This window comes from Phoenix dactylifera, unplaced genomic scaffold (assembly GCF_009389715.1).
Source record: "Phoenix dactylifera cultivar Barhee BC4 unplaced genomic scaffold, palm_55x_up_171113_PBpolish2nd_filt_p 000089F, whole genome shotgun sequence".
NCBI lineage: Eukaryota > Viridiplantae > Streptophyta > Magnoliopsida > Arecales > Arecaceae > Phoenix > Phoenix dactylifera.
Window position 1 is genome coordinate 449,342 of NW_024067678.1, and position 26,514 is coordinate 475,855.

The following is a 26,514-nucleotide window of genomic DNA, read 5'->3' on the forward strand; positions in this document are numbered from 1 at the left end:
TAATTCTCCTTAGAGCAGGATTTCAGCACCTAAGGAAGGAGGCCCACACACCCCACTTAATTTGATTAAGGGGCATGCGTGAGATCAAAAGAAAGAGGAAGGGGCATGTGCCCCTCCTAATTTGGGCTAGCGCGTGGAGCTCGTCCTATATTTTAGGAGGCTCCATGCCTAAGTCTAAAAAAAATTAAGGGGGGGGGGGGGGCCTCTTGGTTCTTTTCTTTTGGGATTGGCGGCCTCCTTCTCTCCCTCTTCCTTCTTCCACCGCAAGCAAGAAAAAAAAGGTAGCACGGCATGGCCTTTCTTCCCTCTTGAATCCTTCTTCTTCCTCTCAAAGAAATCAAGAGTTGATTGAAAGAGAGAATTTCAGCCATCAAAAATAATCTCTGCAAGGGAGCTAGTAGCTCGAAGAGATTCAAAAGCTTGGATTGGTCCTCTTTCTTATGTGGATAGCCGTAGAGGCCGGACACGTGTGCGGCTTCAAGCGAGCCTTTTAATATTACCATGATTATCAGATTACGGTGAATATCTATCCGCACAAGGTAAAGATTAGATCTTTCCCTCTAGAGTATTTAATCTTAATCTATCTATGAATGGTTTTAAAATACGTTTATGCGATGAACGAAACCATGCATGCGTCTTCCGCTGTAATTTTAATTTTCTGCGGTATGCATCGTTTTCCAACACTGATTCAGGAGTTGACTTGTGAAAGCTATTGGATTGCCCTGCAGCGGCGCGACGATTGCGGCGGAATCCGCATGCCGAGCCCGGTGCATCGCATACACCGGAACAGGATCGGGTGGATTTCAAATTTTTTTTGAATCAGAACGATTCAGAACCCTTTTGAATTCAGATAGGGACTAAACTAAGATCTAATAATTAATTATGAATTGTTAAAATACTAGCAAATCAGAAATATAAAAGTTCAAATGAAAATCTCATCTTCACCTTTGTGCGGGTAGAAGAACACCGCAACCGATGATCGTGGTTTGGTTCCTTGCAGCCGCACAAACGTCCGGCCTCTATAAGTATCCACACGAGGTTGCTGAAGATCAGAGATAAGGCTTCACCGGGGTGCTAGCTCCTTGCAAAAGCCTCTCTTGGATGTCAAAGAAGAAGGAAGAAGAAATCACAAGGATCCCACCTTGTGCAACCTTCAAGGGAAGAAGAAACTATTTTGTTGTTTTGGATTCCTTTCTCTCTCTTTTCTTTGTTGATTAAAAAACCCCAAAAAAATTCTCCTTACGCCTAGGAGAAGAACTCATCCACCAGTTGGGGCGTGGGGCTCCTTTTTTTATAAGGCACAAAACCCTAGGTGCCAAGGGTCCTAGTCCCACTAGGATTCCTTGGCTTCTCTTTCCCAGATTAGTTGGCCCCTTGATTCTTGAAAAGAATCAAGGGGTGCCGGCTGAAAGCAAAGAAGGAGAGGGGGCCATGCCACTCCTTGCCCTCTTGGCTACCCCCTCTTGCCTATTTTGACCCCTAAAAATAAGGCATCAAGAGGGAGGCTCCAATAATAAGAAAAAGGCTGAATTAGGCAGGATTTTTAGGGACTCGATCTAGCCAACTCTTGACTAGGATTTGAGTCAAATTTCTTTGGGTCAGACCCAACATAATTTGACTCAATTAATCAGTAAATCAAAGACTTAATTATAATCTAATTATAATTATTTAATTCTTCCATTTAACTCACTAACTCTTAGTGGGTTATTTCGAACATCAATCTTATTGACAATTGACATTGTGATTCCAAATCATAAGTCGACAATTCTAATAATCAGAACCTCTAATGTGTGTGACTTCATAGGTTCTAATCTGACTGGTAATGAGATATATTGAGATCTCCATCTCAATATCACTGAAATACCTTTCAGTGGACTGAAACACTTTCAGTTCTACTTGTCAGGGTTTACCGATCATCAGGTAAATGCCCGTGAGTCCCAACATCCACAAGTGACACCTAGCAGTATGTAGTGGCAACCCAGTAGAATAGAATAATGAACCTCTAGGTGCAGTAATCGTATGATACAGTCCTTCTATCGTGGATTCCTACAGGACGGAGGTCATGGACAACTCGTCAAACCCCATCGTCTGTCATTTGTCAAGATTTATTCGACTTAAGTTCAAGAGTGGAAAACTCTTTCTCCACTGTGTATACTGCCCCGGCCGAGATCTTACGAACTCAGTCTTATAAATCACATAGGATCTCTCCGTATCTATCAAGATCGATAAATACCATATAGGTGCATACTCTACTCCTACAGTGAACCTATTGCAGCCAATCTTCACTGCATGGACCCATATATCTAGAGACCATGTATACGTGCAGTCAAACCACAATAACCTCACTGTGAGTAGCCGAAGCACCGCAGGTCAAAGGACTAGTCACACTACTGCAACATCAAGCAAGTCACTGACGAGTGAATAGACATCCAAGTGACTTCTTGTCTTGATCATGCTCAGTACCCTTGTTCTCTAACAAGCACCTGCACTATTACTTCAGTGTCTCTACACCGTGGACTCGAGTCTCGTCCATCCTCAAGGAAAGTAATATGTGCACTGATCTCATTGGATCGATCACTATCCTCGTAATGATCCATCGATTAGGAGCATTTAGAAATTAATCACCAATGATACATGGCTCAAATTCTCAACTCTTAAGAATATGTATCATCATCTTATTAATTTCTTGGACAATTCATAGACACATAAACAATATGAATGAAAAAGATGCTTTTTATTTATTCAATAATAATAAAGTCAAGTACAAAATTATGTCCCAGAATGAATAATGTATCAGCCAGATTGGCTTGCAGGGCATATATCTAACAATCTCCCACTTGCACTAAAGCCAATCAGTCATATATCTAAGTCCCATCTTCTCAAGATGGGCTTCAGTCTTTTGTTGACTCAGTTGCTTAGTGAACGGATCCGCCACGTTGTCCGCGGAGTCTACTCTCTGCACCTCGACATATTTTTTCTCAACATAGTCGCGTATAAGGTGAAAGTGCCGCTCTATATGCTTTGACTTCTGATGAGACCTTGGCTCCTTAGCAAGAGCTATGGTGCCATTATTATCGCAGTAGAGTGTTATGGCATCTGATGATATTACATCCAATTCCGCAATGAATTTCTTGAACCAGAAGCCTTCCTTAGCAGCTTCAGAGGCGGCGATATATTCAGCTTCCATAGTAGAATCAGCAACGATCGGTTGTTTAGAACTTTTCCAATTCACTGTACCACCATTGCACAAGAACACATATACAGATGTAGACTTTCTATCATCGATATCAGTCATGAAGTCTGAATCTGTGTACCCTTCTACCTTTAACTCTGATGTTCCTCCAAAGACCAAGAATAAATCTTTAGTTCTTCTTAAGTACTTAAGAATATTCTTCACAGCTGTCCAGTGCTCTTCACTTGGATTCGACTGATATTTGCTAGTGACACTCACAGCAAGGGCTATATCAGGTCGTGTACATGTCATGGCATACATAAGGCTCCCTATTGCGATGCATAAGGGATCTTGCTCATGCGTTGAATCTCTTCAGATGTGTTGGGGCACATCTTCTTGGAGAGATGAATCCCATGCCTAAGGGGTAAAAGATCTCTTTTGGAGTTTTTCATGCTGAACCTCTTCAGCACCTCCTCTATGTACATACTCTGTGATAAGCCAAGCATTCTCTTAGATCTATCTCTATAGACCTTTATTTTTAAAATATAGGATGCTTCTCCAAGGTCTTTCATGGAGAACTCTTTTGACAACCAGACCTTGACCGAGGTTAGCATAGAAATATCATTCCCTATCAGGAGAATGTCGTCCACGTACAATACAAGAAATACGACAGCACTCCCACTAACCTTCTTGTAAACACACGGTTCCTCTTCGTTCTTGATGAAATCAAATGTTTTGATTGCATCATTGAAACGAGTGTCCCAACTCTGAGATGCTTGCTTTAGTCCATAAATGGACCTTTGCAATTTGCAGACTTTGTGATCTTCATCACTGGAAGTGAAACCCAAAGGCTGCTCCATATAGATATCTTCATCAAGATATCCATTCAAGAAAGCAGTTTTCACATCCATCTGCCAAATTTTATAATCATGAAATGCTGCAATGGCAAGCAATGTTCGGATGGATTTCAGCATGGCTACAGGTGAAAAGGTCTTCTGATAGTCAATGCCTTCGCGCTGACTATACCCTTTCGCTACTAGCCTTGCCTTATAGGTCTCTACCTTTCCATCCGAACCTATCTTTCTTTTATAGATCCATTTGTATCCAATAGGCACAATACCTTCTAGTGGATCCACTAAGGTCCAGACTTGGTTGGAATGCATGGAGTCTAACTCTGACTTCATAGCTTCTAACCATTTTTCGGAATCGATATCTAATATCGCCTCGTCGTAGGTTTTGGGATCCTATATATGTTTCCTATCTCCCATGAGGAACATTTTCTTAATATCCTCTTCAAGCATACCTAAGTATCTATCAGGAGGATGGGAGACCCTACTAGATCTGCGAGGTGGAGGAACAACATGTATTGGCTCTGTATGAATGGGTTCTATAGGATTCATGACTCGTTGCTTTTTAGAGACTTTCTCTTCAAGCTCAATTTTCCTCCCACTGCCTCTATCAAGGATAAATTGTTTTTCCAAGAAGATGGCATGTCGGCTCACAAACACATTGTGATCCTGTGAGACGTAAAAATTATATCCTAATGACTCTTTAGGATATCCTATAAAACGAGCACTTATGGTCCTAGCCTCTAGCTTGTCCGCCTGTAGTTGCTTGACGTGGGCCGGACATCCCCAAATCTTGAGATGGCCAAGACTTGGTTTCTTACCATGCCATATCTCATACGGTGTGGTAGGAGCAGATTTAGAGGGAACTCTATTTAGTAGATATACTGCGGTAAGTAAGGCATCTCCCCAAAGAAACATAGGTAAATCAGTGAAGCTCATCATGGATTGGACCATATCCAATAGAGTCTGATTTCTCCTCTCTGACACCCCGTTGAGTTGAGGTGTACCCGGAGGAGTCCATTGTGAGACTATGCCATTCTTCTTGAGATAGTTCCGGAATTTTCCACTAAGGTATTCTCCTCCTCGATCTGATCGAAGAGCCTTAAGGGGTTTTTCAGTTTGTTTTTCTACTTTATTTCTGAACTCTTTGAACTTTTCAAAAGATTCAGATTTGTATCTCATAAGATCCACATACCCATACCGTGAATAATCATCGGTAAAGGTAATGAAGTACGAATAACGACCCCTGTATAGCACATCGAATGGGTCACACACATCTGTATGTATCAGGGTAAGTATTTCAGTGGTCCTCTCCCCATGACCTACAAAGGGCAACCTAGCCATTTTTTCTTGAAGGCAGGACTCGCAAACTGGATATGACTCGAAAGTCAATGAGCCGAGAAGCCCATCTTTATCCATTTTGTTCATTCTGCCCTCTCTAATATGGCCAAGCCTGAGGTGCCACAAATACTTTTAGTTTATCTCATCCCTGGATCCTTTGGCACTCACTTTTTGCTCAGACACATTTACAGATACATCCATATGCAAATGATAGAGACTGTCAATCATAAAACCACGTGCGACTATTTTATTTTTGAAATAAATAGAACAGCAGTCTTTTTCAAATGTAAAAACATGACCTTCCTGTGCTAAACATGAAACAGAAGTCAAATTTCTGCTAGCAGCAGGTACATAATAACAGTCTCTAAGTAATAAACTAAAACCAAATGGTAGTCGCATAGGGTAGGTGCCCACAGCCACAACAGCAACTTTTGCCCCGTTTCCAACCCGAAGGGTTACTGCACCTTCCGCCAGCCTTCTACTTTCCTTTAGACCTTGCATAGTAGTGCACAAATGAGCACTAGAACCAGAATCTATAACCCAACTAGAAGTAGAGAAAACCGTAAGGTTAGTTTTAATTACGAGCAAGTCTAGCATACCTTCTGAAGGTGTGTCTGCCTTCTTGTTCTTCAGACTCTCGAGATATGAAGGACAGTTCCTCTTTCAGTGGCCATCAACATTGCAGTGGAAACATTTTTCTTTGTCATTAGCCTTTTTCTTTTGAACTTTCTTCTTTGGCTTCTTGTCTTTCTTTTGCTTCTTTGCAGGCTTCTTTTTCTTCCAAGTAGACTTTTTCTTGGAACCAAAAGTCAACTCAGCAGCAAGGACATTGCCCCCTGAACCTTTCAAGGCTCCCTCAGCAGTTACCAACATGTTTAACAGTTCAGTCTTAGTGCATTCAATCTTATTCATGTGGTAGTTTACTATAAACTGTCCAAATGAATCAGGAAGGGATTGAAGGATCAGATCTACTTGCAATTCCTTGTGCATGTTCATACCGAGCTTCTCAAGCTCCTCTAGGTCCTTGATCATAGTCAGACCGTGATTATGGACAGACAGCCCCTCGCGCATTTTTGCCTTGAAGAGCCTTTTGGACACTTCAAAACGAGCTGTGCGACTCTGCTCATCATACAACTCTTGCAGGTGTGCCAGTATGTCCCTAGCAGTCTTCATATTTTCATGCTGGCATTGGAGTTTATTGGACATGGATGCCATGATATAGCACTTGACCCTAATGTCATCGTCTGTCCACTTTTCATACGTCGCATGCTGATCAGCAGTCGGACGTGCTGGTAATGTGGGGATATCATTGTCGAGCACATAGTCTATTTTCTCGCAACTCAGAACAATTTTGAGATTTCTAAGCCAGTCTTTGTAATTGGTACCGGTCAATCGGTTGGTCTCAAGAATACGGATCAAAGGGTTTGAGGCTGACATTATGATCTGTAGAGAGTAGAGATTCTAATTAGACTTTTGTACTTGATCCTAATTTATTCTAAGGTCTTTTAGAATAAATGTACCTCCCACTATTTTTTCGAATTTCTCACACTCTCCTGGTAGAAAAACGGAAATCCTACACGACTAGGGTTTCTAGTGGGTACTACGGTCCCACCGATTTACATGCCACCTCACCTAACAATTATTGGTGGCACATAAATGGATGAGTGTACAACTCATGTACAATGCTTCTCAAGCATGTTGCAGTGCTACTTGGTCTCTAAGTCATGAAGACCTCACCTAACAGTTATTGGTCCTATTCCTTAGTTAAGTCAGACCCACCGTATAACCGTAGAAATAAAGTCGTCATTGGATCCTCACCTAATAGTTATTGGTCCCCAACCCCACCTTTATCCCTACAACATCCCATGTCTATAGAGAGGTCCAGCCCCCCGATGCAACTTGCCCACTGTGTCCAGCTGAGACAAGTAACACCAGAAAGACCTTAGCAGCTCTACTACGGTGGAAGACCTATGGACTTAATATTGGTTAATCATATCTTAGTGTTTGCAGCTTGAGCTCTTCATAAGAGGTAATCGAACAATTGGCCAGGTAAGCAGGTGGGAGGCTCCCCTTACTCAGAGAGTAAGGTCCTAATTAAGTAACCACCTTTTATGCTTTCCTAGACACCAATTAGATCAATTAATCTAATATGACTCGCTCATGTTGGTTCACTCTTGACTGATTGAGAAGGTTTTAGTTTAGGTCTCATTGGGATTGCTCTACTAGTTTGCATCATATGTAAATCTATCTACCCCGTATACATTCGCATCACATGCAAACAGCACATCGCAGGCATTTAAAATCGCAGCAATAAATAAAATCTGAATTTTAAATAGGTGATGATCATGGATTTTAATTAGGTCATATTACAAGCACATGCACGTCAGTCGATCAGCTAGTCTTCAACTCTTGAATTGGTCCTAAGCCTCCTTGATTCGATCCTTGATCAACTCTTGATCCAATCGCTATCAACCGCTCAGATCGCCGTTCATCTCATGTACTATCTTCAACTGATCGTTGACGTACATTACATCACAAAAATACAACCAGATATAGAATAAATTACATCCCTTTTAGGAGGCACACAGACCCCTCAAAACATCAAATAAGATGTATGTAAGCATCTGAAAATATTACATGACATTACAGATCACATCGCAGGTCTTTACATTTGATACCAAAAGGGTTTGAATCCTATGATCATCACTACATGCATCTTATGCATGATTTTATCAAATCTGATTTTAATTTTATTATGCAACCATCTGAGATCCAGATCATGCAATACCTTAATTTTAAACATCATAATCACATCATAATTTTAAAACTAACATCGCATGATCGATCTAACAAAATCAGCATGCTAAAAATTTCAGCATCACGAAATTTTAGCACGCAGAATTTTTCAGCATGCATAATAATTAAAAAATCAGAACTAATTCATAATCAATTAACTATTATCTTAATTGGATCCCTAAAATCATGGCTCTGATACCACTGTTGGATTGCCCCGCAGCGGCACGACGATCGCGGCGGAATCTGCATGCCGGGCCCGGTGCATCGCATACGCCGGAACAGGATCGGGTGGATTTTAAAAATTTTCTGAATCAGAACGATTCAGAACCCTTTTGAATTCAGATAGGGACTAAACTAAGATCTAATAATTAATTATGAATTGTTAAAATACCAGCAAATCAGAAATATAAAAGTTCAAATGAAGATCTCATCTTCACCTTTGTGCGGGAAGAAGAACACCGCAACCGATGATCGTGATTTGGTTCCTTGCAGCCGCACAAACGTCCGGCCTCTACAAGTATCCGCACGAGGTTGCTGAAGATCAGAGATGGGGCTTCACCGGAGTGCTAGCTCCTTACAAAAGCCACTCTTGGATGTCGAAGAAGAAGGAAGAAGAAATCACAAGGATCCCACCCTGTGCAGCCTTCAAGGGAAGAAGAAACTATTTTGCTGTTTTGGATTCCTTTCTCTCCCTTTTCTTTGCTGATTAAAAAATCCAAAAAAATTCTCCTTGCTGCCCCACGCCTAGGAGAAGAACTCATCCACCAGTTGGGGCGTGGGGCTCCTTTTTTTTATAAGGCACAAAACCCTAGGTGCCAAGGGTCCTAGTCCCACTAGGATTCCTTGGCGCATCTTTCCCAGATTAGTTGGCCCCTTGATTCTTGAAAAGAATCAAGGGGTGCCGGCCGAAAGCAAAGAAGGAGAGGGGGCCACGCCACTCCTTGCCCTCTTGGTTGCCCCCTCTTGCCTATTTTGACCCCTAAAAATAAGGCATCAAGAGGGAGGCTCCAATAATAAAAAAAAGGCTGAATTAGGCAGGATTTTTAGGGACTCGATCTAGCCAACTCTTGACTAGGATTTGAGTCAAATTTCTTTGGATCAGACCCAACATAATTTGACTCAATTAATCAGCAAATCAAAGACTTAATTATAATCTAATTATAATTATTTAATTCTTCCATTTAACTCACTAACTCTTAGTAGATTATTTCGAACATCAATCTTATTGACAATTGACATTGTGATTCCAAATCACAATTCGCCAATCCTAATAATCAGAACCTCTAATGTGTGTGACCTCATAGGTTCTAATCTGACTGGTAATGAGACATATTGAGATCTCCATCTCAATATCACTGAAACACCTTTCAGTGGACTGAAACACTTTCAGTTCTACTCGTCAGGGTTTACCGATCATCAAGTAAATGCCCGTGAGTCCCAACATCCACAAGTGACACCTAGCAGTATGTAGTGGCAACTCAGTAGAATAGAATAATAAATCTCTAGGTGCAGTTATCGTATGATACAGTCCTTCTATCGTGGATCCCTACAGAATAGAGGTCATGGACAACTCGTCAAACCCCATCGTCTGTCATATGTCAAGATTTATTCGACTTAAGTTCGAGAGTGGAAAACTCTTTCTCCACTATGTAAACTGCCCCGGCCGAGATCTTACGAACTCAGTCTTATAAATCACATAGGATCTCTCCTTATCTATCAAGGTCGATAGATACCATATAGATGCATATCCTACTCCTACAGTGAACCTATTGCAGCTAATCTTCACTGCATGGACCCATATATCTAGAGACCATGTATACGTGCAGTCAAACCACAATAACCTCATTGTGAGTAGCCGAAGCACCGCAGGTCAAAGGACCAGTCACACTACTGCAACATCAAGCAAGTCACTGACGAGTGGATAGACATCCAAGTGACTTCTTGTCTTGGTCATGCTCAGTACCCTTATTCTCTAACAAGCATCTGTACTATTACTTCAGTGTCTCTACACCGTGGACTCGAGTCTCGTCCATCCTCACGGGAAGTAATGTGTGCACTGATCTCATTGGATCGATCACCGTCCTCGTGATGATCCATCGATCAGGAGCATTTAGAAATTAATCACCAATGATACATGGCTCAAATTCTCAACTCTTGAGAATATGCATCATCATCTTATTAATTTCTTGGACGATTCATAGATACATAAACAATATGAATGAAAAAGATACCTTTTATTTATTCAATAATAATAAAGTCAAGTACAAAATTATGTTCCAGAATGAATAATGTGTCAGCCAGATTGGCTTCCAGGGCATATATCTAACAAAAGCGTGCTAGAGTGCTAAAGTCAACTTGTGCATATCCTGGGTTGACTCTTGAAAATACCTAAAGATGAAGTCTTCTATCTTTTCATATGGATGTTTAGGGGTTAGCTTATAGTGTTCTTGTGGTTGACTCCTCTTATGCAGAACTTCATAATTTTGAGTTTCATTCTTCCACATCGAGGGATATGGATTGATGTCTTCTTGGCTTTCTGAGGGCTTTTTAGTACACTCCAAGCAAGTGATTAATAGACTTCTTACTCAAATATTTTGTATTATCAAAATCAGACCTTTTAGGTCAACATATATCCTGATACTCTTAATTTTAATAACTTAAGTTGCATTATAAAAGCTAAATGCATAAAAAATACTTGTCTCAAATTATTAAGTTTGAAAGTTCAGTTGAAAAACTATTCTCAAATTTTGAAACATTAAAAGGAACGATTGATTAAGGGGGAGAGATCATATGAAACTTAATAGCATAAATTAAAGACCATTACAAAAGGGGAAGAAAGAATGCTAAAACTTATGAAGAAAAGAAAAATGATTAGTGATCTTAATGAAAAGTGATTCTGTCCAATAAACCTTATCTGAAATTTTATTTTGAAAATTGCTCTGATACACTTTGTAAAATTGATACGACAAGTGCTTCGATCATCAACCAAATTGCAACTCTCATGTGTGATGTTCTTAACACCAATAAAATTGATATTGAATAGCTCTAATTTAATGAAAAAGGGGGAGAGAGAAAGTTGAGTATTGCTAGGTCTAAGATTTCTAAAGAAAACTAACTCTTGAACCCAAAGTGCTTTAAAATTTGATCTGATCTTTCATGCTTGCATCTTAAGCTCTTTAGTTATCTAAAATTTGATTTGGATAAACTTGAAGTTGCTATAACTTTCTTGACATTCTTTGAACATTAAAAGTAGCATTTTGATGTTGTCAAAAAGGGGAAAAGAATAAACTGAGTATATGCTTAATTGAATATATATTACCTTGAGTTAAACTGAACATTTTATAAAGCATTCATGAAGTATAATCTTAAGGTATCTATTTGTTTACTTTATCTTTTATATAAATGAATTAAGTATGCATAAATTCTAGAAACACAACATGCTTTATGTTGCATATACTCAAAGTTTTGTTATCATTAAAAAGGTGGAGATGATTGACCTAATGGGTTGATTTTGATGAGTACAAAATGTTTGAGTATAATACTAATGATTTTGTGTTAATGGACTGGTTAATTATTTTGTAGGAAGCTCAATATGGTTGAAAGGTTAGAGAATAATGGAGAAGCTTAAAAGAATAAATCTCAAAGTTGAGAAAGATTTTTGAAGAGTTTTGGGTGCTTTGTAGTGGATGAGTTGACCGTGGAGAATCATGAGTTGACTCCTATCGAGCACGAGTTGACCCTAACACAAGTTGAGTCAACTCTAGAATGGCCGCAAACAAAAAATAAAAAGCAGTGAAAAACAACTCTCTCACGAGTTGACCCTAGTGGATCCTAAGTTGACCTCAAGCAAACTCGAGTCGGCCCTAAATTTCAAAAGAAAAAGATTAATTAACTATGAAAAATAATGAACTGAAATTAAAAATAGAAGACTTAAATATTAAGCTTTCAACATTCACACATAGAAAGAAGAAACTAGATCACCCATTCATAATACGTAATTGCTATGGAAGAAAGGGACATATGGCACATATTTGTTTACTTAAAAACAAAAATGATGTTAGAAATAAGAGAAATCTAGGTTTCTAAGGGAACAATAATTTCTAGTCAATAAGGATGATACCAAAATCAGAAATTAATCAAACATTAATTAATATTAGGGTATTTTGATTTAAACTTAAAATTATTGTAAAGGCTGGAAACTAAGTCATGCATATCTAAAAGAAACAAAACCCTAAAATGGAATAAAATGAATTCCTAAAAAAGAATAAAAGATTCTAAATTTGTAAATAAGTTAGAACTGAAATAGTGAATTGATTTTAATGAATTCCTTTGTGTTGCTTTACATGCTTTAGTTCTATGATACTTGTACTTTATGCCATGATACATATTGTAATGTTATAATATTTGCTGAAACTCATCAAAATTAGCTCCTCATTTAATTTTGGTTCTACAAAATTTCTCCTAAATATGATATGATACTTTGAAATATGTGTCTTTTATATCCTGATACTCAAAATCTTAATGACTTAGTTGAGTTGCAATGCATAGAAAATACATTTGTCAAATTGTTCATTTGAAAGTTTTATTGAAAACTTTTTACAAATCCTGAAACTTTAAAAGAAATGATTAATTGAGGAGGAGAAGGAAAACATAAGGAGGATAGATCATATAGAACTTAATAACATAAATTAAAGACTTTTATAAATAGGGGAGAAAGAATACTAAACGTATGAAGAAATGAAAAATGATTCTTTTGAAAAAGCCTCTTTTGAAATTTAATTTTAAAATTTGCTCTAATTCACCGTGAAGCTTGCCATTTGGTTGATACATCATGTGCTTCAGGCATGAAACAAATTGCAACTCTATTTTTTGATGATTTTAGCACCACTAAAATTGATCGTAAATTGCTCTAATTTCATTAAAAATGGGGAGAGAGAAAGTTATCTATTGCTAAGTGTAAAATTTTTGAAACTTTTGAACCCTAAGTGATTTGATACATCAAAGTCGAATGATCAAAAGCTCTGAATCTGATTTTCATCTTTAAGCTTTTCAATTGCCCTGAATATTAATTGAAACAAACTTGAAGTTGCTATAATTCTCTTGATATTTGATAAATTTTAGAATTCAACTTTTTGATGCTGTCAAAAAGGGGGAAGAGAGTAGGTTGAGGATATGCTTAATTGAATATATATTATCTTGGGTTAATCTAAGTATTTTATGAAGCATTCATGAAGTATGTCCTTATGCTGGAGAATAGTAACGACTAGTTTTTCTGCAAAATTAAATGACCATATTCGCTCCTAACAGCTATTTCAGCCTCTCTAACAGCTAAAAATATCTTTCAATTGATTTTTGAAGATATAAATGGGTAGGAACACCCAAAGAAGACAACAAGAAAAGAGAAGATTAAGAAGAGTGAGTGGATGAGGTGAAAAAAAAGAAACATAAGTTAACTACCACTTCTTGAGCTTCAACTTGAGTATCACTTTGAGAAGTGACCATTTAACTCCTCCACCCACTTTAGAGAGAGATTCCAAATATTGAGAGAGAGCTTCAACTTCCAATCTTTAAGTTCCATCACAGCACATAAAGCAAGCAAGAAAGGGAAAAGGAAGGAGTTGACTTCCATTCTTCAAGATCCCAACATTCAGGGCAATCAAGCACGAGCTACAATAAGAAGAATCCAACATTTGTAGAGATCATTGTGCATGTATTTTCTATCTTTGTTTAGTGCACAAGATAAGAAAATCTTGTGTGGGGTTTTTGGTATAGCTGCTGTTGTAAAAAATTAGCTGGCTTGCAAGGTTTGGTTGTACCCATAAAATAGCTAGGTTGCGGTCAATTGCCCTGAAAAATTGACCAAATTTTGCGGAACTTAGAAATCAGCAAGGAGTTTCTGAGGATTGGAACTTAGGGTTTATTTAGATATACCAACAAAATAGCTTGATTTTGGTTGATTGCCAAAAAAATCAACTGGGTCTGGTCGTGAGCTCGAAAAACAATGGAGCTGTTATAGATTATAATAAAATTTTCAAGGAGAAAGTCTTAGGGAGTATATGTAGGAGCTGAGTTTGGCTCCAAACTACTATAAAATCTTAGTATTTGGTTTGTTTGTGCTTGTTGTTATCTTCTGCACTTATTTATCATTCATTCCATTGTGCATATTAAATTTTAGATTACTTTTACTTAAGAATTGTTAAAGTCTATAAAAAGTTTTGAAAAATACAATTCACCCCCCTCCCTCTTGGGCTATATAGCTGAGCAACACAACTAACCAAGTCATCCAAAATAGAAAGGAAAGTAAAATTAAGCTAATGCTAACACATGAATGATCTCTAAGTCAAAATCTCCAACCCAACAACATCTAGACTTCTTTATATAATTCTTTATTTATCTTCAAATTTATGAAAATTTGTCAATTGAATACTAAAACTAACTAAGGATCAAACATTAAGCTTATGAAAACCTAAGCATTAATCAATGAAAGTATATATGATTTTTAAAATATCATTTATAGGAAAAAGTTGGTTAAGTGTGATTTTAAGATTCTCTAGTAAGTTCCATATTCTCACTTATGATTGTAAAGATATAAAAGATAAAAATAATTAGACTAAACAAGTTAATAAGCATCTAAGATTATTAAAAAGAGAAAAAACAAATAAAGTTTACCTAGTTCAAGATCCTCAAGCTCTTCTACTGTTTCTTCAATATCAATTAGAAGTGGTGGGGAATGAACCACTCTTCACACTATTAAACACTCTACCAATTTCAGAGTTAGAGAGCTCGGAAACTGATCAAGAACATGACCTCTAGTGCTAAAAGCTCACTTTGAAGCAACAAGTATATAGGGATAGCAAAAACATCTAGAACTACTTGAGAGAGTGTTAGATACTTGGAGAAGTTCACCTTCAACCAATCCAAAATTTCAAAGTTCAAATCTAGCTTTTCAACATTTTCATCGACTTCAAACCTGCAATCCACATTTTCTTCTTCTTGAAAATGCATCAAAAATTTAAATTTAAGAGACTTTACTTGCTCACAAGATTCATGGTTTTGTTCATCGACTTCCATCTCATTTAAATTTGAAGAGATACTTCTAGAAGGTGAAGATGAGCAAGTCATTTAATAATACATATACATATGGTCCCTTACTTTTCTTCTCAATTAATTAGCCTTGTCTATTAGATAAACTTTGGTGTAGCAAAACTTTCACATACTTCAACTAAAAACAAGGATACAATACAATGGTGAGCAGCAATATTATTCTAATTTCGATGTTTCTTTTGTTAGAAGTATGTCCTAGAACCAACGTGGCTGATGCATATTTGTAATCTAGGGCATAAATTTGTAATTTGACACTTATTAATAAATAAGATTGGGCAATTTATTTTTCATTCATGTTTGTATGTGTCCATAAATCGTCCAAAAAATTAATAGATGATGACACATAATTTCAAGGAGTTGAGAATTTGAGGCATGTGTCATTAGGGATTAATTTCTAAATGCTCTTGATCGACGGATCCATCACGAGGGATGGTGATCGATCCGCTGAGATTAGTGCACAGATCACTTAGTCAGATGAACGAGTCTCGAGTCCACGGTGTAGAGACACTGGAGTGATTATACAAGTACTTGTTAGAGAACAAGGTACTGAGCGTGACCAAAGATAGTAGTCACATGGATGTCTATCCACTCGTCAGTGACTACTTATGCTGTAGTTGTATGACTGGTCCTTTGACCTGCGATGCCTCAGCTATTCACTGTGAGGTTGCTGCAGTTTGACAAGCATGTGAATTTGGGCCCTAGTCATTCGGATCCTTGTAGTGCGAATTGGCTGCAGTAGGTTCATTTTGGAATAGGGTTGCATCTAGATGGGATCTATCGACCTTGATAGATTAGGAGTGATTTAATGAGCCAAATCAAATTGGGTTCGACCCAAATTGATTTGGTTCATGATTGGGTCAATTTGATTAAACCAAGGTTTGTGCGGATTTTAAAGACCACATGTCGTTGTAGGATGAATATGACTTAAGTTATGATCACACTATGCAGATTTTAAAGTCCACATGGCATCGTAGGATGCATGCTCCCAAATCAATTAATTCTCCTAATGAGATTAGAAATCCTAATATGATTAGAAAATTAATCAATTAATTAAATGACACATGTCATGCATCTATGAGCACAAGAATTGGACACTTAGCATTAATCCAATGGTGGGTTATAGTCCCATACTCCTAATAAGATGAGGAGGAGCCCTAAACCCAATCTATAAAAGGGTAACAAGAAAGAAGTTATGAATGAATTCTCTCCTCTTCCTCTCCATGCCTCCCCTTCTTTCTTCCTCCTTCTCCACGGCAGCAAGGGGTCTTTGATGAGAGCACAAAAGTACGACCTACATGTCACTAAAATTAGTGTTATTGCTAACCGATAATAATATATTCGCTAGATTAATATTATATTTGGGTTTGACACAGATTATCATAAATTAGAAATAAAATGCATATTGAATACAAATTTGACTTTAGAAGGATCCCTTCCCAGATCCGACCCGGTTGAAGATCGGGTCGGGTCCGAGTCGGGTTCGGGTCCGAATCGGGTCCAATTTCTTTGTGCTTTTGGAAAAGAATTTTGGGCAAATCTAATTTGACCATATCATAACTATGAGGTGCTGGGTGACCCATGACTTGAAAGACTTGCAATAGACCTCCAGTCAGAACAGATGAACCGTGATGAACTAAGTCCATCCGTCTACAAGCCAAATTTCATATCACACTATTTTTTTTTATCTATATGACTAATTGGATGGAACTTGGTGTCTCCCAGCTCCTTCCAACGCAGCCATCTTCCTTCCCGAATCATCTTCCATGGCGCCCTCCAAGTCACCCCGTCGATCACGCTCCCAGCAGCACCCGTCAACAAGCATCCGCGCCGTCCACGGATCACGCCAAGATCGCTCCTCCTCCGCCTCAGCCTGCGCCTCCTTCCTTCCGCACCGCGTCCAGCCGTGCAACCATTCCGGATTCGAGACCCCATCCTTCCGCATCCAAGGAATCCCACTGCCAGCAGCCGGTAATCCAGCTCATCCCGTGATCCCCCTCCACGGATCAAGCTTCCGCGTCTCCAACGATCATCGACCCCCTCCTCCACAATCCGCCATGATCCCAGCCTATGAAGCAGCCCAAGATTCCATCCCGTGATCCAAGCCCTTCCGTCGATCCCGCAGCACCCTCCCAGCGATCCCGCGATGCATTGTCAAGCAACGGCAGGCCAGCTCTCTTCTGGTTTAGCACCCCGATTCAGCCCCAGCATCCCGGATGACACGCATTCCTCCCCTAATTTCAGCACCCCGCGATCTATAAGAAGGGGGAGAACGAGAGGAGGAGGGGAGCTTGGCCTGGTGCGGGATTGAGACCAAGAAACGAGGAGGGGTGGTGGCCGGTGGGTCCTAGAAAGAAACAAGGGAGCTTTGCCATGGGGAGAGAAGAGAGAAAGAAATACTCTGTTTTGGGGAGAGAGAAAGAATAAAAAAATAGAGGAGGGAAGAAAGAGGAGTTTTCTAATTTCTTTTATTCCTTCCTTTGATTTTTATGTTTTATTTTGTAGAAGGAGGAGGCACTAGGCTTCCAAACTTCATTTTATTTCTTTTGTAATTGTCCTTTTTATGCAATCAATAATTTTTTTTTATGCAATCCTTGATCTAGGTTCAAGTTAATTTCTGCTTTTTATGCAATCTTTTAATTTCTTTTATGCAATATATGTCTAAGTTTTAATTTAATATTTTACAATTTATTATATGCATTCTAGAATTCTTAACCTTAGAATGAATCTTTGCAGTTCGATTGACGATTTTGATTTATATTCTGTCTTTAGAAATCGAATCCTACTCTGTATCAAATTTCAATTGCAAGTTTTCTTTCTTTCCTTTGTTTATTTCCAAATAGAAACCATTATCTAATAGACTCGAGAATCATTCCACATCTCCAAAATAATGGCTTTCCTTTATCATTCAAAAATCGATTTTGAATCCGAGTGAATGTTCTAATTTTTATGCAACTCCAACCGCCTTCATGTGGATCGACCTCTTACAACCACTATTCTTCAAGTAGGAAAGGTAAGAGGAAAATTAAATTAAACTTTGTTTGTGGGTTTTAACAACGATCTGTTTAGCATATTTTTAGGTAAACAAGAATCGGACGAACAGTCTTCATCCTCCTCTTCTTCCACGGTAGCAAGGCAAGGAAGATCCACGTGCAAGGTTCCTCCTTCCTCTTCCTCCATCGCGAGCAAGGTTGAAGAAGAAAGGGTTCTTCTTTAAGGAGGTATGTTGCAGATTTTTATCTTCTAATCTATATGATAGTCATGAGAGGTCTTTGCAAGGAGCTAGCACTCCGGTAAGACCCTATCTCAGATGATTAGATCCTCGTGTAGATACCTGTAGAGGCCGGATAATTGTGTGGCTCAAATAGGAACCTAGATAGATCATCAGGCTACGGTGTTCTTCACCTGCAGAATTTTTGAGGATGAGATCTTCAAATTAATTTCTTCTGATTTTAGTTTTAGTTTTATGAATCTTAATCAACCTTCCTCAGATCCTAATCTCTCCTCCCTAATGAATTCAAAGATCTTCTGGATTTGGATCCAGAAAATTTTTTGAATTCTACGATCCGAGGCGCGTTCATGCGATGAACGACGTCCCGTTCGAATTCCGCTGCGAACATCGCATCGAACGGGGCGTAACTCAGCATCTTTTCATTCATCTATTTAGCCATAGTGCTTAAGAAAAATCAGTATTTTGGACCATTCACATAAAATGCTTTCAATTGCACAAGTTTTATGAAAATATGAATAATAAGTGATATACAAAGAACCTAAAAAGTGTCTAATAATGTCATAAAAAGTTTGCAAAAATTTAGTGAAAACCAAAGTATTATCCCAATCTTCATCTATAAAAGGCCCACCTCTAATATCTCTCTCAAAAAGTGGCTCTAATCCCTTTTCTAGCCATTCAAATGTTTTTTGGCACATTAGTGTTGTTTGTTAAGTTGAGTATCATCAAGCTGAAACATCTAGGAATCCAAGAGTTTTACATGTGAATCTCTCCTTCTCTATAGATGTCTTGAATCTTTGGTCTCTCATTGGAGAACTCCTTATAAATCATACATACTCACGAATTCGAGATGTTGAATCACTCATTTCATTTGTCCCCTGTAATAAAAATTCAAAATATGCACACGACATCTCATAAGGAAATACTCCCTATCTAAAATTAGATCATCCCTTTTATAAACTTATCCTTTTAAATATGAGCTAGAAATATCATTTCAGTTTGCATTATCAACTTTTACTATATATGATTTTTCTACACCTCATTCATTCATGCATGCCTCAATTTTTTGATCTATTGCCTTACATTTATGATGAGAAACCACACAAAATTAATTCTTTTATGCAGTTTTCAATCATTACAAGTGAAATGTGCTGGGTGGCACATATAGAAAAGATTTCATAGAGATGTCTATGAATCCCTAGTAAGGTATATCATATAATTTGATTTAGAAAACATGTATCTAAACCTTTTCCTCTAATTTGTATAAATGGATATACAATGCCTAGCCTCGGTGGCACAAGAAACCAATGTAAACTTGGGTTGCAAGTTGTTACAAAAATATTGAAAACCTTTAAGTTTCACAAACTTGAAAGGTGATCTATGATTGTCATCCTTGTAAGTGCTTCTCTATACACATCTTGGTTAAATTTTCAAGAGACAAGGTTACCTTCTCATAATGTACTAGTTCTTTTATTGCTTTCACATGGATAATTGATTTCACAATAATTGCAGCAAGCTCTTTTTGGCTTCCATCTTCTCTAATTGAATTTAATGAAATGTTCCCAAACATTGGATATGAAAGTCTCTCTCTCTTTTCTTTTTATTTGGGCAAACGTTTGACTTATTTTAAGAGATACCGGTAGTATCAATAGTCGAATGTTCAATATGAGAACAATTAGGACCTCATGTACTTGACATCTAATATAAAAGTAAAATCCATCTAGCACATGCACTTACAAAAAAGAAAAAGGAAAAAACAAATGAAGAAGAATTACCCAAGAATTTGAATATCATAAAGATAATAATATTCAAGTTGGTTTTTAATATGAGTGGCCTCAGGGCAAGGATTGAAAGGATTTTATTTTATCCTTGAGAGTGAGTGCATGGAAGAAATAAGAGATGTGTAAGTCACTTCAACAACCATAGATGGGTCTCTAGATTTTTCTACTTTTAATTTAGATGAAGTTTAGATAATTAAAATTTGTGAATCTTAGTAGGAAATGTTGTGGTTGAAATTTGGCCTGAGGGTGCCATGCTAGAAGAAGCTGAGAAGACGACGGCTAAGACGGAGAAAGAGGGCTACCTCCTGCGCTCCGAGGTACCTGCACAAAGCTTTGACCGGGGATTCTGGTGAAGCCCATCCAATGGCTAAGTTAGCCGGACTTTTGGAGAGGTTTCTGAGTACCATAGATGGCCTCTTCTGACTTAAGAATGCTTGTAATAGCTTATCATCGCTTACCGAAGGCCATTTCTTACCCGCTTTTTATAGGGTGAGAATCTCGGCCGTTACCTGAAATTTGGGATTGATTCGTGATCAGCTGGACATCAATTGGAGGCGGCGTACAGCACAGATATCAATCCCGCGGGCGAAGAATTCGGGAGATAGCTTTTTGAATTTGTTCTGAGGTTCCGCCATGTCGTTCCAAGCGAAAGTGGTCGAGGAAGCTCTTTAATGCGTTGTGTATGCACTCACTTCGAGGCGTTACCTGGTGATATGCGAGGGGTCCGTCATCAATGACCTGCCCCCAGAGGCAGCTGTCATAATGATCGGCCTTTAACACCGCGATCCAGAAAGATCTGCTGAGGAAGATTATGGGTCTATCACGTGGTACGATCTGGCCGCTCGACCATCCGGGCATAGGATCCGCGGGATCTTCGACGGGATCAAGATTGACAGGGCCAAGGTTGGCTCAGCCTTCAGCAGGGTCCGGGGTCGGCCTGGCCTCTAGTTGAGGTCGGCTCGGCCTTCGGCGGGGTTTAAGCTTGGCTCGACCATCGATAGGGTTTGAGGTCGGCTTGGCTCTTGGCAGAATCGAGGTCTGGCCTGCTCGGCTCTGAGGTCTGTTCGGCTGGAATTGGGTGACTCCACGTCGAAGTAGGATGATCCATTTTGTCTCCCATCAGGAACGATGCAAATTTAGGTAAGCACGGGTATGGGCTACCAAATGGGTGTTAAGGGAGTTGTTACCTAGCCTTCTAAGTAAGTTAGGCAATCTTTTAGGTAAATAAGGCTTCAAGAGTCTAGATCTTGCTTAATGGTGGGTAACAGCCTAATGGTGCACCACATTACCCCTCCAAATGAGGAGCTCCTAAAGATAGAACTAGGATCCTACATCTAATTAGACAAGGGTTGGTTAGGAATAGAAGAAGGCTTAAAAAATGAAAGAAAAGAGGGAGGGGAAGAGAAGGGGAAGAAGAGGTGCAGCACCATAGTATTTGCATGGTTTGTCGCTTCCTTTTCTTATCCCCTTAGTATCAAGCCTCTACCTGGAGAGACCCCAATCAAGAGGAATAAAAGGGGTCTCTCTCCTCGGCTTAGTTGCAAAAGGATAGGTAACAAGAGTAGGTTTGTGGTTTTAGGAATTAGAGTTAAAAAGATGACATGAGGGAGAAGGAGCTCTAGAATTTCTCTTGGGTGAATTTCTATAGAGTTTCCCAAAGTTTTTCTAATTTTTCATAGATTTCAACCATTGTTTAGGACTAGGATGAAGCCATGAAGGGAGATAGAGGGAAGGGGGGTGGATGGATTATGAAGATTGAAGAAGGGGTTAGGATTATCAAATGTTCAATTAATGTATATCACCCATTTTATAATTATATCCAAGGACAGAGATCATCAGAAAATTTTAAATATGTCATTCTACCCAAAAAAATTGCAAAATCAGGGGTTAAGTAAACTTTTTATGTAAAATCGACCATTGATATTACAATAATAAATATTTCTATTTAAAATTTCAAAAAAAGTACTGCCATTATAAATAATTTCGATGCCAAAAATTTTTTTTCTTCTTTCCTCAGGTTCATATGTTATTCACGGAAACAATAGCAAGTTCCACCGACATGCGGCCGGACAATGGTGCCGCACGTGACCGAATGCACCTCTCACACCAACCTGATCTCTCTCGGAACGGGATCACAGCCATTGATCCACAGACGGCTGCAGTGCAATAGAAGGTGACCGTCTGCGGCCACGATGGTACTCCATGCAGCCCCACTAAAAAACCCACAGGGAGAAGGTTGAATAAAAAGCAGAAGGGTGGAGAAAAAAGAGGCCTCGCACAAATTTGTCCATTACCTATCCCCTCCTGGTCTCTCTTTTCTCAAGATCCAATAGGCCGTCCCCAATTACAACCTTAAGAATTCACAGCACAATCATCAGGTTCAAGTCCAAGAAGTTTTCCCATTCGGTGTTTGTTGGCAAGCTTTCAGACATTTGAGAATTGGATGGTCGAAATCCTTCAATGATCCTTTCCAAACCCTTCAAACCATCCGACATCATATCCGCTATTATCCAACTAAGACCAATAAAGTTTCTAACTCAGGCCTCCAAATCACCCATCTGTTCTGAAAGCCACAATTTTGAACCTCCCCAACAACTGTTCGATAGAATTCCGAACAGAAATACGGTTGATTCAAACTCTCATATCTACTGCCCTACCAAGAGTGAAAAGGAAGTGGGAGCTATTACACTCCCTAGTTGGGTGTTCCTCGGTGGTTCAAATTCATTGCGCTTGGTTGTTTCTTGCATCGTGCGAGCAATAAAAGTCACGGGCTCGGTTGATACAAAGCGTGGAATTCACGCTGCTGTGATAAAAAATGGGTTTGAGTCTGAAGTTGCTATCACCACCGCTCTTATAGCTTTCTACTCTTCTTTGCATGAGCTGGAAAGCGCTCGAAGGCTGTTCTATTCGACACCCATAAAAGATTTGATCTTGTGGAGTGCAATGGTTTCGGCATGTTGTAAGAATGGACAATTCATCGAGGCTATTGATACTTTTGGTGAGATGTTGAGTTTCGGTGTTACTCCAAATAATGTGAGCCTTCTGAGTGTTCTACTAGCATGTGCCAATACAAATGCTCTGCTACATGGAAAACAAATTCATGGGTATGCTATAAGGAAGGAATTTGATTCAGAAATAAGCCTTTCTAACTCCCTTGTGGACATGTATGCAAAGTGTGGTAAGCTGGATGCTGCAATGGTAGTCTTCAACGGCACCAACTGGAAGGATGACATATCATGGAAGAACATAATATTTGGATGCATAGAAAATGGGCGGCCACGAGAAGCACATCGATTGTTCTATGATATGAGAGCTTCTTGTATTGAACCTGATGAAATTACCATCAGGAATGTAGTACGTACATGCTCTCAAGCCGGCTATCTGATGTTTATATTAGGACTCCATTGCTATATCATCAAGAATGGTCTAGGTGCCTCGACTTCTGTTGGAACTGCACTGCTTAGAGCATATGCAGAATTCAAGGAGGTGGAGATGGTTCAGGCATTGTTTAATCAACTCCATCATAAAGATCACATAGCATGGAGTGCGATGATCTCGGCGTACTCTCATTCAGGACATCCAGATCTTGCATTGGAGATGTTCAAACAGATGCAATTAGCAAAGGAGGAAGCTAACGAGATTACATTCGTTAGTTTGCTACAAGCTTGCTCTTTGGTGGGAGCATTAGAGCTAGGAAAAAGCATACATGCACACGTGACAAGACTGGTCTTTGTTTCTAATATGTTTGTAACATCAGCTCTGATTGATTTCTACTGCAAGCTCGGGAAGCTTAGGGAAGCAGAGATCTTATTTGGCAAGCTTCAAAAAAGAGATCTTGTGTGTTGGAGTTCCATGATAAATGGGTATGGGATAAATGGGTGTGGAGAAGAGGCAATTCAAATTTTCTATAATATGTTAGAGCGGGGGTTGATGCCTAATGAGGTCACTTTTGTCTCCATTCTTTCTGCCTGTAGTCATTGTGGTCTAGTGGATGAAGGTTGGAAGTGGTTTCGCTCTATGAAAGAGAAGTTTGGTATTAGTTCTACTCTGGCACACTATACTTGTATTGTAGATTTGCTAGGCCGCCAAGGGAGAGTGGAAGAAGCTCTGGAGTTTGTGAACACGATGCCTATGGAACCAGATATCACAGTTTGGGGTGTTTTGTTGAGCTGGTGTAGAGCAGCGCATAGCGACATCAAGATCGCTGAGTTTGCAGCTGAGCGACTAATTCAGTTGGATCCAAGTAACACTAGTTGCTATGTGACATTGTCTAACATGTATTCCAAACTTGGTCTGTGGGGAGATGCTAAAAGAATCAGAGGACTGATGGAGGATAACAGCTTGAGAAAGACAGCAGGATTTAGCATGGTTTGATGATCTTAGGTACCACCTTTAAAGCATGTGCTAGTTGTCACATTTGATATTAATGAAATCAACTTATTCCATCTCCTGCACATCATAACAGCTTACTTTCAAAAGGCTTCAAGGAAGTAAAACAAAGTGCCTCTCTCTTTGATGGGAGGGGTAGCATAATTTATATGATCAAGCTCCTGCAGGCCTTCCTATAAACTCTGGTATGCAGATGAAATGCAATTTAACTGATCCTGTGGGGAATCTAGTAATGAACTCTTTGCAGAAGAGCACACTTTCCTATTGAGAAAGCCTTTTATACTGGGAGGTATGTCATTCCATTGATCTGAATCATAGTTGACATGTATATCAAGTTGGATGAAAGCTTCATGCGAAGCCCTTTGGTGAACTGATTCATAAATTTTGATAGAAACTGTTAAGAACCATTTGTTTAACTTTAATGCCTTAGCACATCTTCCCATTATTTGGAACCAGTGGAGCATCATGAGTGACTTCAAAAGGGAATCGTCAAAGTACTGCAAAAGCACAGATCTGCAACAGCAACTAAGTTGCTCATGTTCTTGGTAGCGACAACATAAGAATTCTTGTGTTCTTCACTGACATGTTTCCATGGAGTACTAAGAAAATGATTGACAGTTACCTAACAGGAACTAACATCTCCACTGGTTTTCTTTTTCTTTTTCTTCTTTTCTTTGTATATTGTGAAAAATTAGCTCATATTGCTGACATTTTGTTGGCGAGGCTTCCTCTTTATGTCTTCTTGCTATTGCAGATTGTGCAACAACTTGGATCACTGTTTCTTTTTCCCGGGACATAAATAAGCTCTCATTGGTTTGATAACAATCAAACTTCTTGGAAAGGGCAGTCTGTCAAGCATGTAAACCTGTTCAAACCCTTCCAAAATTTTCTATTTGGTTTTCTCCTTTTCATTGACTGTTTCATAGGATTTTTGAATTGATCGACATTAAAACCTATTTAGATCTTTGTTCCTTTTTCTCCTTAGACATCCATCTTTGTTTTGTACTAGTGTCTTGCACATGCAACGCACATGATATGGTATACAAATTTCTATGATTATTTAGTTATAAAAATATGTAGGAGACTAGGCACTAGGAAGGCTATAATTTTTTTGTCAGAGATAAGATAAAGATAGAAGTAGATTGATGGCTCTTGGACTTTCACTTCTTTGACTTTAAGAACTCAACAAGTAGACTTAATGGGACTCTTATTTATTTGTTTTTTATCTTTCTATTAATTACATGATGATTCTGTTGAAGGCATTATCAGTTGTGCCCATTCAATTAGAAAAATTCTAGCTATAGAGGGTATTTGGGCTGTAAAGAAAAGTCTTCTCTCATCTAGCGATAGAGATATCTGTATATATCAGCCGTAGAACATTATATCCTCACTAGGTGCTAATAATGCACTTTCTTTTCTTTGTTGAAATTATATCATCCGTATTTTATTTTTTTTTGTATGTCCATTCCAGCATCTTCTCAATGCTAATGTTATGTTGCTGACCCTCTTTGTTACTCAAGGTTCGTAGCTGTAGAGTAGCGATCTTTACTATTGTCCTGTGACATGTTTCTGGAAATCTGAAAGTTAATTTGGAATGAAAGACGACCATAAAAATGCAGAGTACCAGTATGTGAGGTTTAGTCCTACACTGAATAATTAGTGGGAGATGGATCGACATTAATGATTGGGTTCGAAACTTAATAGCTTAAGCTTTTAAGTTTAATTGGGTTCCAATTTGTATATCATGGCCTTCTCCCGGTTGCACTCAAACTCTCTGTTTCTCCCCAGCGAGTGGTATCAACGCTGATGGCTTACGATTCTAAAATACTCTCGAAGCTATAAAGCATCAAAATTGGT

General features: G+C 38.8%; 1 protein-coding gene across 2 annotated transcripts in view; it reads left to right on the forward strand.

Moving 5' to 3' along the window:
• The window catches only part of LOC103721832 (pentatricopeptide repeat-containing protein DOT4, chloroplastic-like), a 42,632-nt gene extending 17,553 nt beyond the window's left edge, over positions 1-25,079 (forward strand). Inside the window, exons 2-3 of one of the 2 annotated variants that reach the window (XM_039116362.1) lie at positions 22,286-24,651; positions 24,734-25,079. In XM_039116362.1, the coding sequence (XP_038972290.1) occupies positions 22,729-24,642 (1,914 nt within the window). In that variant the 5' untranslated portion in view covers positions 22,286-22,728 and the 3' untranslated portion in view covers positions 24,643-24,651; positions 24,734-25,079. Of the gene's footprint in view, positions 1-22,285 lie in introns of both variants that reach the window. The other variant, XM_039116361.1, reaches the window with a different exon arrangement.
• Positions 25,080-26,514: the final 1,435 nt, after the last annotated feature.